Raw genomic sequence first — 17,691 nt, 5'->3', positions numbered from 1 at the left:
TAACACTTGAGATGTAATCAGGGTTTCCTACTTAAGTGCCCCTAAGTTGAATCTGACTCCTGACAACTATGCACTGTAGATATATTCTAATATATCCCCATTCTGATATATCTCCAGCAAAATCTACAGATGTTCTGAAGGCATTCCATTTATCACTCTTATCCTTGTATTCATTAGCTACCCTTTTTTCTATTTCTCATTACCAGTATTTTGCCAAATACAAAGCTTTACTTTTTTGGTTCATAATTCTTTGCATTACATGCGCACAATTTGTGAAGTCCTATTCTAGTCTTTATTTAAAGAAGGATGGATTGATTGGTGCCTCTTGAAGTCCACCGTATTCTTAGTCATTCTTTCCAAGGTATCTCTATCTTCTCTCTCTCTCTTCTTTCTTATTCACTGTTCAGTTCTTAAAGCCATTCATTACTGACAAAAATAGTGTTTCAACTGTGTTGTCATAGAAATAGGTAACATGAATGACTACAGACCAATTGCTCTAACATCTGCAGTTATGAAACCTTTGAAAGGCTAGTGCTGTCCCACCTGAAAACCATCATGGATCCACTATTAGATCCCATGCAGTTTGCATACCGAGCAAATAGATCAACAGATGATGCTGTTAATATGGTTCTGCACTATATTCTACAACACCTTGAATCTCCAAATACCTACGCAAGGGTCCTCTTTGTAGACTTCAGTTCAGCATTCAATACCATCATTCCAGACACTCTTCTAAGTAAATTAAACCAACTAGTGGTACCTGAACACACTTATAAATGGATCATAAGCTTCCTAACAGACAGGAAGCCGAAGGTGAAACTAGGCAGAATCACATCTGATACCTGTACAATCAGCACAGGGGTCCCCCAAGGCTGTGTGCTTTCTCCACTTCTCTTCTCCTATATACTATATGACTGCATTTCAAACGATGCATCTGTTAAAATATTGAAGTTTACAGATAACACAACAGTGATTGGTCTCTTTTGATACAATGACGAATCCGCATACAGACGGGAGGTTGCACAACTTGCCTTGTGGTGTAACCAAAACAATCTAGAACTGGACACATTCAAAACCATAGAAATGGTGGTAGACTTTAGGAGAAACCCTCCCATACTACCACCTCTTACAATACTAGACAATACAGTATCAACAGTTGAGACCTTCAAATTTCTAGGTTCTATCATATCACAAGACCTAAAATGGACACCTAACATCAGAAACTATATATTATTTCTGTTCGCTTTATCACTTCCTCACTGTCAATTGTTATCTGTGGTATTTATTATCCATACCAATTGTGAAACTTTTTCTAATTTAGGAACTCCACAGATGTCTGTATGCTTGAAGTCTTTATGTAACCTTGAAACTCCCAACGATTTTAGGCAGCCCACAACAATCAAAACATGGTAATTACAATATAATTTTAAAAAGAAAAAAGAATAAAAGATGGCAAGAACAACAGACTGAATGAATTAAAATAAGGTCTCTCTCTCTCTCTCTCCTCTCTTTCCCCCCTCTCAATCCCTCCACCCAGTCACCAAAGTCCTAGATGAATATAATAATCAACCCAAAACCTACTGCCAGGCCTTTTTCCTCTACCAGGTACTCCCAAATTGCATATCCCTCCACATGGCTCCACATGGCTTAAATAGTCTATCCACCCCCTGTACCAAATCTGGAGCTATAATGCCTGCTGTCTACTCTGTCCTTTTTCTACAACATACATTAATTAAAAGTTGATAAAGCCAATCCAACCAATGCTGCTCTGCCAACCAACCAGTCACTATCCACTAGGAGCCCATCCTCATTTAACAGTTGCTGGAATTGTCTGTCTAGTTTGATGAAAAAAAGAACTAGGTATGGCATGATAGCAGTATTCCAATATTTCAGGGGCTGCAACAAAGAAGAGGGAGTCAAGCTATTCTCCAAAGCATCTGAGGGCAGGACAAGAAGCAATGGGTGGAAACTAATCAAGGAGAGAAGCAACCTACAGCTAAGGAGAAATGTCCTGACAGTTAGAACAATTCATCAGTGGAACAACTTACCTCCAGAAGTTATAAATGCTCCAACACTGGAAGTTTTTAAGACGAGATTGGATAACCATTTGTCTGAAATAGTATAGGGTTTCCTGCCTAAGCAGGGGGTTGGACTAGAAGACCTCCAAGATCTCTTCCAACTCTGTTATTCTATTCTATTCTATCATAAAATCAGGAATTCTCTGCCCAGTAAACTTTCTCCCACAAAAGCTGCTCTCATTCCAGGATGGAGTTAAGATTTCCGCTTTCCTCCTTCTATGCCTCTCATCCACTTGTTAGTCAAATCCTTGCTGAATGCATCCACGGGATTTTCCAGTATTTATCTTACAAGGGTTTTTACCTTGAAAAAAAATCTTCTCAGAATCTTGGAAATTACTAGTTACTGTATAACCAGTTATTGATGATAGTGGATTGAATTAGAAAAAATAGACACAATTTCTAAATAATTAATAACCAGTGAATCCAATTCAGATCCTAGGACTTTTACTTTCTCCTTTTTTTGTGCCATTCCTGCCTCCCCCAACATTGGCAATGATAAAGGAAGTTGTTGTCTTGATCTGGTTTCCTTATTTGTCAACTTATTCCATTCTCATCAACTCCAAAATCTTCTCTTCCATGTTGATGGAGAAAACAGAGTGAAAGAAGTCATATACAATATATAAATGGCAAAAATAAGAGCAAGTACACTGTCTAAAATTGGGAAAACTGGAAATAAATTTTAAAAAAGTGAAAATGGCTGTTTCTACCTACTTTGTTGAAAGTAAATGACAACCTGTTATGTAAGGAGAAACTCTGTAAGGAGAATAATGTAATTAAGAAATGTGTATGGTAAAACAAGAGATAAAGCCAAGAACAAATGGTGCTGAACTAATGTGGACTGACTGCAAATATGAACAATAAAAAACAAAACAAAAATGTAAGAGATAAGTCGCATACAAAGAATAAATAAAGATCAAATAAAAAACAAATAAAAAATGAGTAACTGGATTAAGAGAAACCAAGTGGAAAACCAAGAAGGTTGTTGTTTGCTGTTGTATGGGATATCCTCAAAAATGAATACATGAAGCAGCATATAGATATAGTGGTTGAAAGGATAACATGCAAGGATCAAAGGGCAATAGTAAATGCTGCAGATTTGATTATATTTCTATCTTTTTTTCTGCTTTGAATAACATAGCTGTGTGATAGACATATAAGTATGTACTGGTATGAAAAAAGATTCATTAATGAACAAAGAAATCACGACCATTTATGAATATTCAAACTCACTTCACATACGACACTTTTAGAATGGCTAAATGTTTCATGAACCATAAATTATATGGACAGCACTCATCTAATCTCACACAACTGCACTGTCAGAATAGCAACTACATGGGGATAATAGCTAAATTAGGAGACATAAACTCAATATTGTTTTGTAATAATTTTACATAGAACAAAAGAACTTTGTATAAATAACAGTTACACTGTAAGTCTACAATGTGGTTTGCTGGCTTTGGCTTTATTACTTTTCAACTTTATAGAAGAACTTAAATAGTGATTCAATTAATATTATCATAGAATGCCTATGACAACTTTGGATTTTTTTCTAGCACTATTGTATTAGATATTTTTAGAACTGTGGTTGTCATGTTCTATAAAATGTCCAAATGGCTTTGAATTATCTCTCTTCAATTAATATTTCATTCCCTAGAGTAAGTTCATTAAAAATCCAATCAGTGCAATTAACAACTTATTCATCACTTATCTTATTACAAAATGTAATTGCTTACTAGAGCCAATTCAATTTATTTCTATTCACCAGTAAGGCTATCCTAGAAAAATTTATTATGCATGGCTCACTTCAGCATAGCAGCATTCTATTTGAGAAAATGTGTTTATCACAAAAGGTTAGTGAGTTCTAGTTCTCTCTTAAATGATTTTACTTTTTCAATTGTATGAAAATGTTGAGATACTTCTGAATACTGACTGAGATAGAACAAACAGAAACAGACACAATATTTACATGTTACAATATTAAACATAATATTGCTCAAATAATGCATTCTATTTATGAACAGTTATTTACAGATTCAAGGCAAGAAAACAGTATAAATATGTCGGGTGCAATGTTTGGCCTTTTTTCAATCAGTACTTGGTATCATCTCCTTTGACATAAATAATAGCTTCTAAAGTTATTATATAATCAGATAAGACTATTTCTATTCTTATCTTTGGAATTATTTTTCCACTCTTCCTTGCAGAATCCTTCAAGTTTGAAAATAATCTTAGTTTATTTGTAATTGTTATTCTGGTTTTGGATTGTCATTCTGCTAAAATATCTAGCTTCTTCATAACTTCAAATTAAAACATCCATTGAAATGAATATTTTCTACTGAATTGGCATAATATGCTACCTTAAAAATGAAAAACCCTAGTAGAATGAATGAACAAGTAAATGATTGGCTTCTGTCATCTTAAAATAATCTTAAATTAATTTTTACTCTTTAATGTGTTATTCTTCTGGCAACTATTCCTCCATCAAACTTCTCTTATATTAAATGTGATAACGCAACACCCTTTTCACCAATTATGAAAATCTAAGATGTTAGAATTGATAATATTGATACTATTTTCTTTTCGTCATTACATCTTTAAATTGTAAGCCTAATGGTAAGATCATCTCTACTTATGAATAAAATGACTAGAATATAAAATCAATATAATATGGTTAAGTATTAACAAATCCACCCACTTATCAACAAATGCTTTTAGCACTAATTGGAGGAAGACCAGAAAGGCAGCTTTATGCTTTCCAATCAGCTGAAATCCAAGTGCATTAAAGATTAAATGATTAAAATATTTTCTACAGCTGTGAATCATCTCTGTGAAAATTCTACCAATTTGGGGGAAGTGGAAGAAATGATAGAATGACAGAGAGAGAAAGGAAGATAAGGAAGATAAGCTTATCAATATTGTGTGAATGAATATGCAGAGCACTATAGAAGTAAAGTGTGAAAGAATCCTTTTTTAAAAAAGTTTGTACTTCTGTGCTTAAACTGATGACAATCTATTCAAAAATGATTATGAATTTTGATCAGGCATTAACATTATTTGTGCAGAAATAAAATATACAAAGCATTAGTATAATACAGAAATGTTACCTGTTAGGCATTAATGTACAGTCAATGTCTGGCCGTTTTGTTCTGGGAATGGCATACAGAGGATATCGGTCTCCATGGCGAATTAGTACATGAACAGATATCAGTTTAAAATAGTGAGGTCCATGACCTAGAAGAAAAAGAGCAAGAATATACTCATAATAGAGATTCCTTTTAGAATTCCAATTGAACTCCAAGAATGTACAATACATTTACACCTTTAGTTAAACATACAACATTGGCACTGAACAATTGTAACAGTTGAAAACGTCTTGTTTTAATTATGGGCAAAAATCAAGGAAAAACAATATTTGAAAATATCAGCCTGGCTCTTCATGATGGAGGCACTGACATACCCAAATGTAATGATATGGGAAAAATAATAAAATATAAAGATATTCTGAATGAGAAGAGGAATTTGAAAAACAAGCAGGAATTGAATAAACAAAGAATAGACTTAATATGGTGGCCATATGATATAAAAAAGATGCTAAAATATATGGTTTACATAAAGAACCAACAGAACTGGATTAAATTTTAACAGCACCAGAGGAGAAATTAATTTAAAAATTCTATAATTATTTACTGAGTATTAGAATGGAAGAAGAGCAAGGAAAGGAAACCATTACTGCATGGGCCAAAATTTGGGGGCAGTCTATAGAATCTGATAAATGGCAAAAATTGTGGGACATAAACTATAAACTAACAATGTCCACTGTATATAAAGAAAATTTATACAAAATGTTTTATAGACAGCACTTCCCTCCAGCAAAATTAGCCAGGATGTTTAAAGATATGCCTGCCAAGTGTTGGAAGTGCAACCAGATCCCGGGTTCATACTACCACATGTGGTGGATGTGTCCAAAAGCAAAAAAATCTTGGACAAAAATACACACCTGAATAGAAAAAATGATAAAGGAACATATAGATTTAAAACCAGAAATATTTCTTTTGGGCATTCCATACAGTAATGAAAAATACAATAAAAGGAATGTGTACTTAATAGTACATGTGTTAACAGCAGCCAGAATCGTGTCTGCGCAACACTGAAAATGCGAGGAGATCCCTACAGAAAAAATAATTTAAAATTTTAGAATGTACAGAAATGAGTAGACTAACTCTTGAAATTAAAGAAAAGGAAGACATTGAATATTTTGAGATATGGGATTTGTTCTACTGATGATTAAATAAGAGAAATAGAAGTTAGAACTTTAAAATTATAAGAGAAAGATTACTTTTATCATTATGATTGATTACTGTAAGCTATTATTAATTCTAATTAGTATTAATAATTAATATGTATTAATATTATGAAGGAAAAGCACTGATACTATAAGATTATATCTAGAGCATATCATCATCTTATGATGCTAAATATTGTTCAAAGGAATTGTAACCAGGCAACACACTGTCTATATGGATATTGAATATGTTGCTTTTTCTATTTATAATAAAATAAAAATAATAATTAAAAAAAGTATTGCCTTCATCTTTTTCCCAACCTATTCCTCAGTTTTACTTAGTATTTTATCTCCTAAGGCAGCCAACAAGCCGAGACAAGGGCCATTCAGCAGAGTACAAGAAAGTTATTTCAAACCAGGTTCTCTCCCTAAAATGGTGAGGTCTCCAAGCTGATCCCAAATAGCAGCTGACAAATATTTGTGGTGAGAAGACATAAGAATTTTATTTATGTTTGAGTTATAATATAAATGAGAATAATGAACTATATTCGATGATTGTATATAGAATTGGAACTGTTTATTGTTCTAACAGCGTATTTATACTTTTAATTTTTTCTGTTCCTTTTATTTTCACTAATATCTTTAAACATCTGTTATGATTGTTGGGTGTATGGGGTTTTTTTTGTATAATGCTTGAATTCTTGTTTCCTTTGCTTTTTTCTATTATTATTTTAAATGGAATAAAAACTATTTTTAAGGAAGTATTTGTGGTGGTTCTGTGTATGATTAAGGAAGAGAGAGAGAACTTTTTCTCTATGGTTTCAAGCACAATGATTCCAGGATGCCAGTCTGCTTCATCAACTTTGGTTATCGTATAAAAAGCAGCTAATAAGGGTACTGGATATTAAAATAGCATAAATTTCATGCAACTCCTACTTATATTCTCTGTCACAGCTGTGCTTCAGGGTGTCAATAATTTGGGCTGATGCAGGTCATTGCTCTGGATGAAAAGCTCCTTTCTCCCGCCATCTTCTTTCTTTTGTACCAGGCAGCTGGTGCCAGGAAAAGAGAGGGGGAGGGGTGAAAGGAGGAGGGGGTGAATTTTGACAAGCCAATGGATAGAGCTATTGATTGGTTGCCTGGTGATACTGAGAAAGTCCTCTGACTATAAGCCAGAACAGAGGCAATTGGTAGTGATGATAAATATATACCCATTTTACTTTTCAGCTGGACTAGACATTTTAACTGATTTACGGGGAAGAACCCTGATCTGAACATAGGAAACTACAATGGAAAAGTTTGGATTACCAAATAGCAGTGGTGGGATTCAAACATTTTTACTACCAGTTCTATGAGTGTGGCTTGGTGGCGTGGCTTGGATTAGTGGGCATGGCTTGGTGAGTGTGGCTTGGTGGGCATGGTAGGGAAAAGATACTGTAAAATCTCCATTCCCACCCTACCCCTGGGTGATGGTTACTCCAAAATCCCATTCCCTCCCCACCCATTAACCTGCTTTCCAGCTCCGTTCTCCTTTGCAGGGTAACAAAAGAAGACCCAGACAATCAGCTGGGACTCAGGTGGCAGAGAATAGATGGGGGCGGGGCCAGTAAGTGGTAGTATTCTGAACTATTCAAAATTTCCACTATCGGTTCTGCAGAACTGTTCAGAACCTGCTGAATACCACTTCTGCCAAATAGGTAATCAAAAAAAAAACAAACCTATTTACCAGCACTGTATAAAACTTCTGTATGATGTACAGATCCAATGGAGACTGTGTACTACATAAAAATAATAGTGCTAATTAGGCTAATATTTTTAAAATCCATTTTCTGATTCTTGCAGATCAGATTCAGAAGCTTCATGCTTTTCTATAAAAACCATTCATTCTACTTACAGCTTCTAAGGATTTCATGCTTTTCTATAAAAACCATTCATTCTACTTACAGCTTCTAAGGATTTTAAATGCAAGACATGACTAAATCAGTCCTGTGGGAGAGGGAGAAAATTATATTTGAGCAGCTGTTCCATTTAAGCTTAAGCTAGTAGGTTGCCTTTACTTTTTTGTTAAATGATGCTTTCTGTTTGGAATGTGAGAACATTCTATTCGCAATGTTTCAGAACTGCAATAGAATTAAGCAAATAACAATAAAAGAGCAGTCAACAACAAAATTGCATAGTTACCTTCCATACTGCGTTCAGAGATGCTGGGAACATTACAATAAAACTGGGCTTCATAAATAGGATCGATAGCAGGTGGCTCTGTTAGTGGATTAGGCATTATTCTCTTTCGATTCTTGGAATGCAAACCATCGTCTTTAATTGGCTTAACAGGAATCAAGTGTACTAAAATATAAATAACCAACATCAGTTGATACTTTTTAGTCTAGTGCTAAATTATTTATTTGCATAATTCAAAATACGTAAATAAATATGAAATAAATATGGAAACAGGAAATAGACTTCTATACTTCTTATACTAGACTTCTAATATAAAATGTATTTCTACATCACGTTAATTAGTGATTTCTTAGTAGATGATATGTAGTGGTATTCATCAGCAAAACAATCTTTTCATTATGCATTGCTTTTGATCTTTATAACAGATTTGGGTTAAATGCAGACAGTGTAAGAGAAATAGTAACTAAACAAAATTCTGTTAACAAAGCAACCAGTAAAATAAAATTACACGGTTTTAATTAAAAGCATAAGCAATAAATTGTCTAAGGCTCTAACATTGCTATTTCATGTACTGTATATTGAATTATGTTTTCTTAGAAAATATAATTTTCAATGACAATCCATTTCAGCTTTCCTAAATATGTTTAAATTCTATTCTGCCTTCAAAAGAAAATCCTTTGAAATAAATTATTTTTCTAGAATTATCTTTAATACATACAGCATATTATATATATAAAACATGATATGAAGAGACAAGAAAAAATAAACATACCCATCTTCTAGTTTAGCCTAATAAATATTATTCTTTAGAGTATTAAAACTACCTTACTACTGAAAACAGCATTTTGTCATAGATTTTGTTTATCCTAATTTTGCCCCACCTTACATTATGCATACAATATGTGCACTATGCTTTCAGTATAATCACTTCTGAAAAATAAAAGAAACAATATAAAATAAAAATGGAATCTCTTGAGCTGTACATATGTTCATCCCTTTTTTTATCCATTCAACAATCCATCCATTGTTTTGGTTTTAATTAAGAACAGTTATTTGTATAGCAAATGCAATTAATACTAAAATAACTAAAGGGTAAGATATTGAAGAAAAATCTTTAATATTTACCAAAAAAAATCAGACATGGAAGCAAATCCATTCCCTTTTTTTCTTTCGACTTTAAAACTCTGAAAATATTTTTTCCTGAATGTTAGCCTTAAACACAGTAGATTCTTTCAGTTTTGCGCAACCAAACTATTTCAAAGCACTTTTACAAACTTGAGAAAGTACACAGCAGACTTTGTTTACAGGACCCATGATAAATTTTCATTGGCTTTAAACATAAAAAGATACACTAGAAAAGTTCTGCAAGAATGGAAAAAGAAATTTTAACTCTTCCATCCATCAGCAGTTATTTATAAAAAGTGCTGCTAAAATATTTTCCTACGAGACTATTTCTCTTATGTGTAAACAGAGGGAAAAAGTGTAATGTTTTGCTCAAATTCTGAACTATCTCTTTTGCTAACCTGTGCAATTGAGAAATGTCATAGAAAGACATGTTCAGACTGTTATACTGAGCATGATAAAGAGTATAGGAAATTTTCTGGAAAGATTATGTGGAAATGTATTCTGCTGTTTCCCAATCTGGCATCATAAATTAGATTTATTTGATAGGGATAGATCAGATTTTCCCCAAACTTTAGCACTTTTCATGTTTGGAAGGTGTAAAGTTGAGGAATGGTGAGCTAAAAAAATGAGCTTCACTCCCCTTATTAACTACTCACCTGACTGAATCATAGCTCATATTCTTTCCATAAAACTGATAGTACCGAAACATGGGCCTAAATTGTTACTGAGTGGTTCTTTAAATACATGTGAAATTTCTGTTACTATCATTGTCCTATGAAGAAGAAAATATTCCACAGAAACAATGGCCTAGAAAGAATACGTATGGTAATTATGCATTCTAACATCTGCATTCAACTAAAATCTATTATTGCTTATTTGAAAATATCCTTCTTGAGGTGTTACTGATCAAGAGTTCTTTCCCCCAAGCTTAAAATCAGGTATTGTTATATTTCATATTAAATCTATTCGTGAAAATATAACAACACAGGAATTTCAATCCTCAACACGTAAGTAACAAGAAAACAAACTCCAAATCACATTCCAGCCATTCCTTTTAATTACCTCTATAACATTTGTTCAAGGGTCTATGTTGATTGTACATTGTACAATGACATAGGCTAACAATAACAGGGTTTTCATATTTAAACTTGCCCTTTACAATGATCTTATGTACGTACCAATGAAATTGACTAGTAAGAAGATGGAAAAATAATTATATATAGCTCTAAGTCTAAGACTCTCATTAAACATTTGCAAAGCTTAAGAATGATGAATCTACTGAAGCAATATTAGTAAATTTTAATATTTTGTACTTTGAGAACTTATTTTCCTGCTTACCCTAGTGCAAGAAAAGAGTACTAGTTCTTGATTAAATTGGATTTAAAAACCCTCCAAACCACTGGCTTTTAAGAGTGAATTATTACCTATTGGACCACAGCTGTGTTTCATTTATGAGTACAACAGTAAGTCCATAATATTGATTTTCGTCTGAGAACAGAGGTGTCTGAAATGGCCTAAGGTAAACAGCGTTAAGGTTTGACTTTTAAAGGCCTTCAACTATAACATATTTGGCAGTGTTTCCAAAGAAACAATGCCTATAACCTTGTCATCTGTTGTCTTAGGGTGATCTTTCTCCCAGGAGAAGTGCTCATCACAGTGCACCCTCAAGAGAATATGCACACTATACATGTATATACCCCACACTCCTTCCTGAATAAAAAATGTTATGTAAAGCACAAAAGAAATAAGAAATAGTAAGCTAAAGAAAAGGAAACAGCTAAATCCAGCTTCTATAATATAACTTTCTAGCCTTGAAAATCTTTACTTCCTCTACATCCCATATATTTCATAAACTGCTTTTATGTCCTTTAAATTCTTACCTTTGTTTTTGAGAATTGAATCTCTATCAAATCACAATTTTCTAGATTGATTCAGACTTATTCACTTTTCCTTCATGTATTTGTTTTGAGATTTATCCTCCTTATTTTTCTCTATACCATCAAAGTACCCCAATGCTATCAGAGATTTCAGAAAATCCAAACAAATAATTATAGTAACAATGTGTCTGTTTCAGTAGCAATGTTTCTTCAGATTTATTTTTTCTTCTGTAAAGGTCATCATACATACCACCTATGTTACTAAAACTAAAATAGTATATCATCTTTCATATATATAATGACAAAGAGTTCCTTTCTTTATACAACGTTTATAAGTGACCTTTTACCAAGAGCTTAATTTTGTCCTGAACAGATGCCTTTATATTATGAGGAATGCATGATGGTATACATGAAGAAATCTAAATATTTATTCAAAAGTACACATTAAATAATTCCATTCTTTGTGGACAAAAACAAATTCATCCCAGACATTAAAATAGTCCAAATGATTTATCAGTTTCAATCATTCTCTCTCTTTCTCCCTCTCCCTCTAACATACACACACACACGTCATAGGCAACGATACTTGAATGTATACTTATATTGTGCACAACTCTTATGTTTGCAAAGATGGCATGTATTTTACAATAACTGCTGGTGACCTTCTACCGCTGCACCATAGAGAGCATTTTAACATACTGCACTTCAGTATGGTTTGCAAAGCACTCCAGAGGGTTAATGTCATTGCCCAGAAGATCATTGGTTGCCTTCTCCCCTCTTTGGAAGAGCTTTATAGCTCCCGATGCCTTAAGAAAGTTCAAAACTTCTCAAAGATCCATCTCATCCTGGGAACCCTTTTTTTTAAACTATTACCATCTGGCAGACGGTACAGAATAATAAAAGCAAGGACAAATAGGCTGAAAAACAGCTTCTATCCCAGGGCAGTAGCTCTTTTGAATTCTGCTGTGTAGTGCATTGCTGGTGCTGTGTTAGGTGTTTTCGGTTCAATGTGTGAAGGGTGAAGGATGTCTGTATGTGTTTATTTTCATGATCATGGTCATGATGTGCATTGAAGATGCTGTTTGATTTCGTTGTACGAGGTGCAATGACAATAAACTAAACTAAACTTAAAAACACATTTATACATTAGAACTCAATCATGGTATCTTACCTAATATGGGCTTCTTAACATTAATATGTAACAGACATTTAAACATAAGACTTTTATTTATTTTTAGTAAATAGTATCTGCTGAACTAATTAATAGATTCACATTCCCAAAAGAATAGCCCATGTTTTAAGTGTGTTTTGCTATGAGTAAAAGTTATTGCTCGTTATTCTGAAAAACTACTTTTCTTTTGCCTTGAACAGAGCTCTGCAATATGCCATTTGACATTTTAATCCAGCTTTATACAAGTCACTGATGTATATTTGTTCGGTACAATGGTAAAATCAGGCGCATATCCATATAATAGTTGCATGTATACAACCCACATTTTACCATCTTCACTGTACACTTTTCTATGGTTCTTTGAACAGCACTTTATCAAAAAGAAAAGGAAACCTGATTCTTTTGTACAACTTTTTCTTGATAAATTCATGTTGGGTTCTGCTAAATAATGCATTCTTTTTTAAATTGTCACAAACCACCTACTTAACAGATTGTACCAGAAGTTTGCAAAGGACTAATACGAAGGTGACATGCCTTTTTATCCAGGTCCTTTTTTTATTCCCTTTTTGAAGATAGGAACATGCACCCTACACCAATCATTTGGCACTATATGGTTTCTCAAAGCACTCCACAGTTGTATCCATTAAGTTCTTCAAGGTCTTCAGACATAACTGAGCTATTTCTGAATCCTTAAATTTATTCATGGTAGAAACACTTTCCTCACCATCTATTAACTATCTTATCTATCTTCTCCAAGTAGCAAACTCATTCTTTCCATTCCCACCCACCCCTCATTATTAATCGCATAGCTAAAATAAGCTCTCTCTCTCTCTTTTTTGCCATTTGCATTCTTTGGTAACTTTCTACAGATATTAGCTATAGGTCTTTATATGTAGAATTCTGAATGTATCTTGAACATTGAAATTAGGTCTCCATTTTGATTTATTCCAATTTTCCATTTTTATGTACTTTGAAGCACAATATGATGTGAGATTCTTCCAAGGTTTCTAACTGTTTTGCCTCTTCAATCTGATCCATCTGATCAATTAGGATTAGGTTTAGAAAAGTTTTGTGTCTACTTCAAGCTTTTGGAAAATAAAACAGTCTGAAAGAACACTTGAAAAATGTTTGGGACCATGCAGTGTGGGCCAAGTTGGTTTTTCAACAGTTGTCCTTTGGTATTTAAGCATTTGAATTTAACAACTAACTTGGGGCCTAAAAAGCACCACCATCAATCACTACCAGAAATAACCATGAATGGTTGCAGTATCCCTGTCATGTTGTCATGTTGTTAACTTTCAACCGGTCACTTTTATGACTGGTTGCAGCATTTCTAAAGTCATGTGACCACAATTTGAGACTTTTGCTAGTTTCCAGCATTCAAAGATATTGTCATCAAGATATTTTCCCAGTGCCTGGAGGTAGGTGGGGAAGAACAGGTTTTGGCTATAGGTTCTGACAAAATTGAGTGGCTGTGGTTTAGGGCTATTCATATGTAATGATCTTCCATCGCTAACTATGATGTGGTGACAGTCTGTGAAATGTAAAGAGGATGGCACTGAGGTACCTGTTACCAAAACACCGAGGAGAAAAACACTGCTTAAGCTCAAACAATGAAAAAGGAATTAAATTATGTGTAAATATCGCAGATAGACACACCTATACAAACTCATTCACATTAGTAGGAGAAAAGGAGTAGGTAAAGCATAAAACAACCAGCCTCAAGAGGTTGATCAGACCAAGAAATCAACCCTACATCAAAATTAAAAAAATATTACAATTGGATTTGGTAATAGAACCTTGCAAATATAAGTATGCTTTATCTCTTTCCTTTTTTAAAATCATGCTCTTGTATTTGAAAATTAGTCTGATGCTCATATTTTAATTATGTAATTATTAAAAAATTCCAATATGAGAAAAGTAACGAATAATTTGCATTTGTTTTTCAAATCTATACATATGAAATAAACTAAATATTTTGCAGAAAGTGAGGGGGAAAAGAATTTTCCTTCCTCCTTTGTTATTACATATCAAACATATCAATCATTTTCAGCCCGCAGTTATAATTAATATCAGTTTGTTTAAAATATGTTCAAAATTGTGTCATTTGTGTCATTTTTATAAAGCAGAAAAGGAGTTCTCATGTTGCATACACAATCATTCTGACATTTTGATTTTACTTCCTACACATACATTAAAATGCAATAAAAAGAACATGGTATTTATAAATCTTAGCTATGATTTAAAATTATACTTACAGAATTGGAGGCTAAGGCTCAAAAAGGCTAATAAGGCAGCTAAAGCCAACAGAAACAGAAAACGATTTCGGAAAAACATTATTCTTCTTTCCACTATTTCTTCATGGTTTTACCTCCAGCATACTCTGAAAATATAAGTATAAATATTGTAAATATTAATTCTAATATATTCATATTTATGAAATATATATATATATATATATATATATATATATATATATATATATATATATATATATATATATATATATATATATATATATCTTAAGAATTCTCCAGGTAACTTTTATAGTACATTATCACTCTCCATGTTGCTATATTTGATAAGTTTCTTAAGTCATGTTTGCAAGGTATCATTGTTACCTGTAATGCTATGCTTCATTGTTAATAAATGCTTTATTAATGCATATTAACGCATATTAAAGCATATTAAAACTTAAAGCATATTAAAAATTAAAATTTAATAAAGGTGACATTAACATTTTAGCATGGTATCCATGCTTTCTTTCATACTTCTTTTGAAGTTTAGAAAACTAAGTTTTCTTTTTATCCAAAGACATTTGTTTTTTACTTGCAAAAACTAGCTTAAACCACAAAATAAGCAATAGGGGTTGTATTCTGGAAGAACTCGAAACACTTGCAACTATAAAGATACAAATTCAACTGAGAAAGGGGGTAATGTAACCCATACATTCACATGATATATATTGAATGTATGTATCACTTGTTTCTGTACCCTATACAAAACTTATCCTTCATGAATAAATGCTTTTCACTTTATCTGAAGTACTGGTGATTTGGATTGTGAGGCTGGGGTAAGGAGTGAAAAAGCCACTTTGCAAAAATAAACTCAAGAACTGATTTTTTAAATCAGTTCTACGCTAAACTAGGCTATCTAAATTTTAAAGAAAACACAATGAGAACTACAGGAAATGAACAGTAGGAAATGAACAGTAAAATGTTACAAATGCATAATGGTTATCTTTTGAGAACTGAATGAATTTTTATTTTAATGTATGCTGATTAGTTAAACTACAATAAACTTTTTATTCTATTCTATTTGCATAAATATTTACAAATCTACATACTGACGATTAATGAGTTCATTCAACATTTTTCCAAACCATTCCAAAGCTACATGAACCTGAACATTAACAGCCATACAATGAGTGCAAAACATACATATTTATTAAATAATGTTAAAACACATAGGACAAACATTTAAAAGTCTGTTATGATAAGGAAGTTTTCCAGAAAAGAAAACATACAAAAGATTACCTAATTATTCAAATATATAAAGTTAAAGTAGATACATAACACATTACTAGAGAAACTTATTTATGTGATTGAACAGTTTACACAAATGATTTTCAACTTGGTTACCTTCTAATATATGTTAGCTGAGTACTACGGAATTTTAAATTCAATACATACTGAAGCAACATTTTTTTATTTGGTTTGTCAATTGCTTACAAGATAATAGGTATAAGTAAAAACATAGTTATGAACACATGGATACATATAAAAAGAATAAAAGAAACAATAGGACAGGGATAGTAGGCACGTTGGTGTGCTTATGTACGCCCCCTACAGACCTCTTAGGAAAGGGTCAATAGTAGACAAAGGTTAAACTTTTTGGGGTTTGGGGAAGAGTCAGGTAGAGTATTCCAGACATTGACCACTCTGTTGCTGAAGATGTATTTCCTGCAATCAGGTTTGGTGCGATTAATCTTGAGTTTGTATCTATTGTGTGCTCTTGTATTGTTATGGTTGAAACTGAAGCATTCATTGACAGGTAGGACATTGCAATGTATAATTTTATATCCTATACTTAGATCAGACCGAAGGCGGCGTAGTTCTAGGTTTTCTAGGTCTAAAATTTCAAGTCTGTTGGCATAAGGTATTCTGCAACGAGTAGAAGAGTGGAGAACTCTTCTTGTGAAATATTTCTGGACTTTCTCAACTGTGTTAATATCAGATACGTAATTTGGGTTCCAGACTGATGAGCTGTATTCGACTATTGGTCTAGCAAATGTTTTGTATACTCTAGTTATTAGTGTAATATTACCAGAAAAAAAGTTACGTAAGATTAGGTTAACAACTCTTAATGCCTTTTTGGCTATGTAGTTACAGTGGGCTCTAGCACTTAGTTCATTAGAGATGAGTACTCCAAGATCCTTGACAGTTTGGATCATCAACAAGGTCTTGTCTATTAAGCCTGTATTTTCTTTTCTGATTTCTTTTGCCAATATATAGGACAGAGCATTTATTTGTTGAGATTTGAAGTTGCCATTTGTTTGACCATTCTGATACATAGTCAAGGTCTTTTTGAAGGATAGCAGTATTGTCTGTGGTGTTGAATAGCTTTACATCATCAGCGAAGAGAACGCAGTTGCTCTTAATATGATCACAGAGGTCATTTATGTAGAATATGAAGAGGGTTGGTCCTAGAACACTGCCTTGGGGGACACCACTATTGACAGGTACAGAATTTAATAGGACACTCCCAATTTTGACCATTTGTTGTCTGTTTGACAGGAATGCTTCTATCCAGTTATGCAGTTGTCCAGAGATACCATAAGATTTTAGTTTTAGGAGTAGTTTGTCGTGTACCACTGAATCAAAGGCTTTACAGAAGTCTATGTTGATTGCGTCTATTGTTTTGCCCTGATCGAGTTGTGTAGTCCATGTTTTTACTGTGTAAGAGTTGCAGATTACA

The 17,691-nt window shown here is 33.0% G+C and overlaps 1 protein-coding gene across 3 annotated transcripts in view; it reads right to left on the bottom strand.

Annotated features, from left to right (window-relative positions):
• The window catches only part of PXYLP1 (2-phosphoxylose phosphatase 1), a 42,674-nt gene that overhangs the window by 10,714 nt on the left and 14,269 nt on the right, over positions 1–17,691 (bottom strand). For 2 of the 3 annotated variants that reach the window (XM_087933196.1, XM_087933197.1), the window contains exons 2-4: positions 14,973–15,097; positions 8,545–8,706; positions 5,186–5,312 (exon numbers count right to left, since the gene is read on the bottom strand). In XM_087933196.1, coding sequence (XP_087789322.1) covers positions 5,186–5,312; positions 8,545–8,706; positions 14,973–15,051 — 368 coding nt within the window. In that variant the 5' untranslated portion in view covers positions 15,052–15,097. Of the gene's footprint in view, positions 1–5,185; positions 5,313–8,544; positions 8,707–14,972; positions 15,100–17,691 lie in introns of all 3 variants that reach the window. The other variant, XM_026701507.2, reaches the window with a different exon arrangement.

This window comes from Pseudonaja textilis, chromosome 4, assembly GCF_049901715.1.
Source record: "Pseudonaja textilis isolate UNSWEBS1 chromosome 4, rPseTex1.2, whole genome shotgun sequence".
In the NCBI taxonomy this organism is placed as follows: Eukaryota; Metazoa; Chordata; class Lepidosauria; order Squamata; family Elapidae; genus Pseudonaja; species Pseudonaja textilis.
Note: the sequence above shows the minus strand (reverse complement) of the source record. Positions and strands in the feature narration are given on the sequence as shown.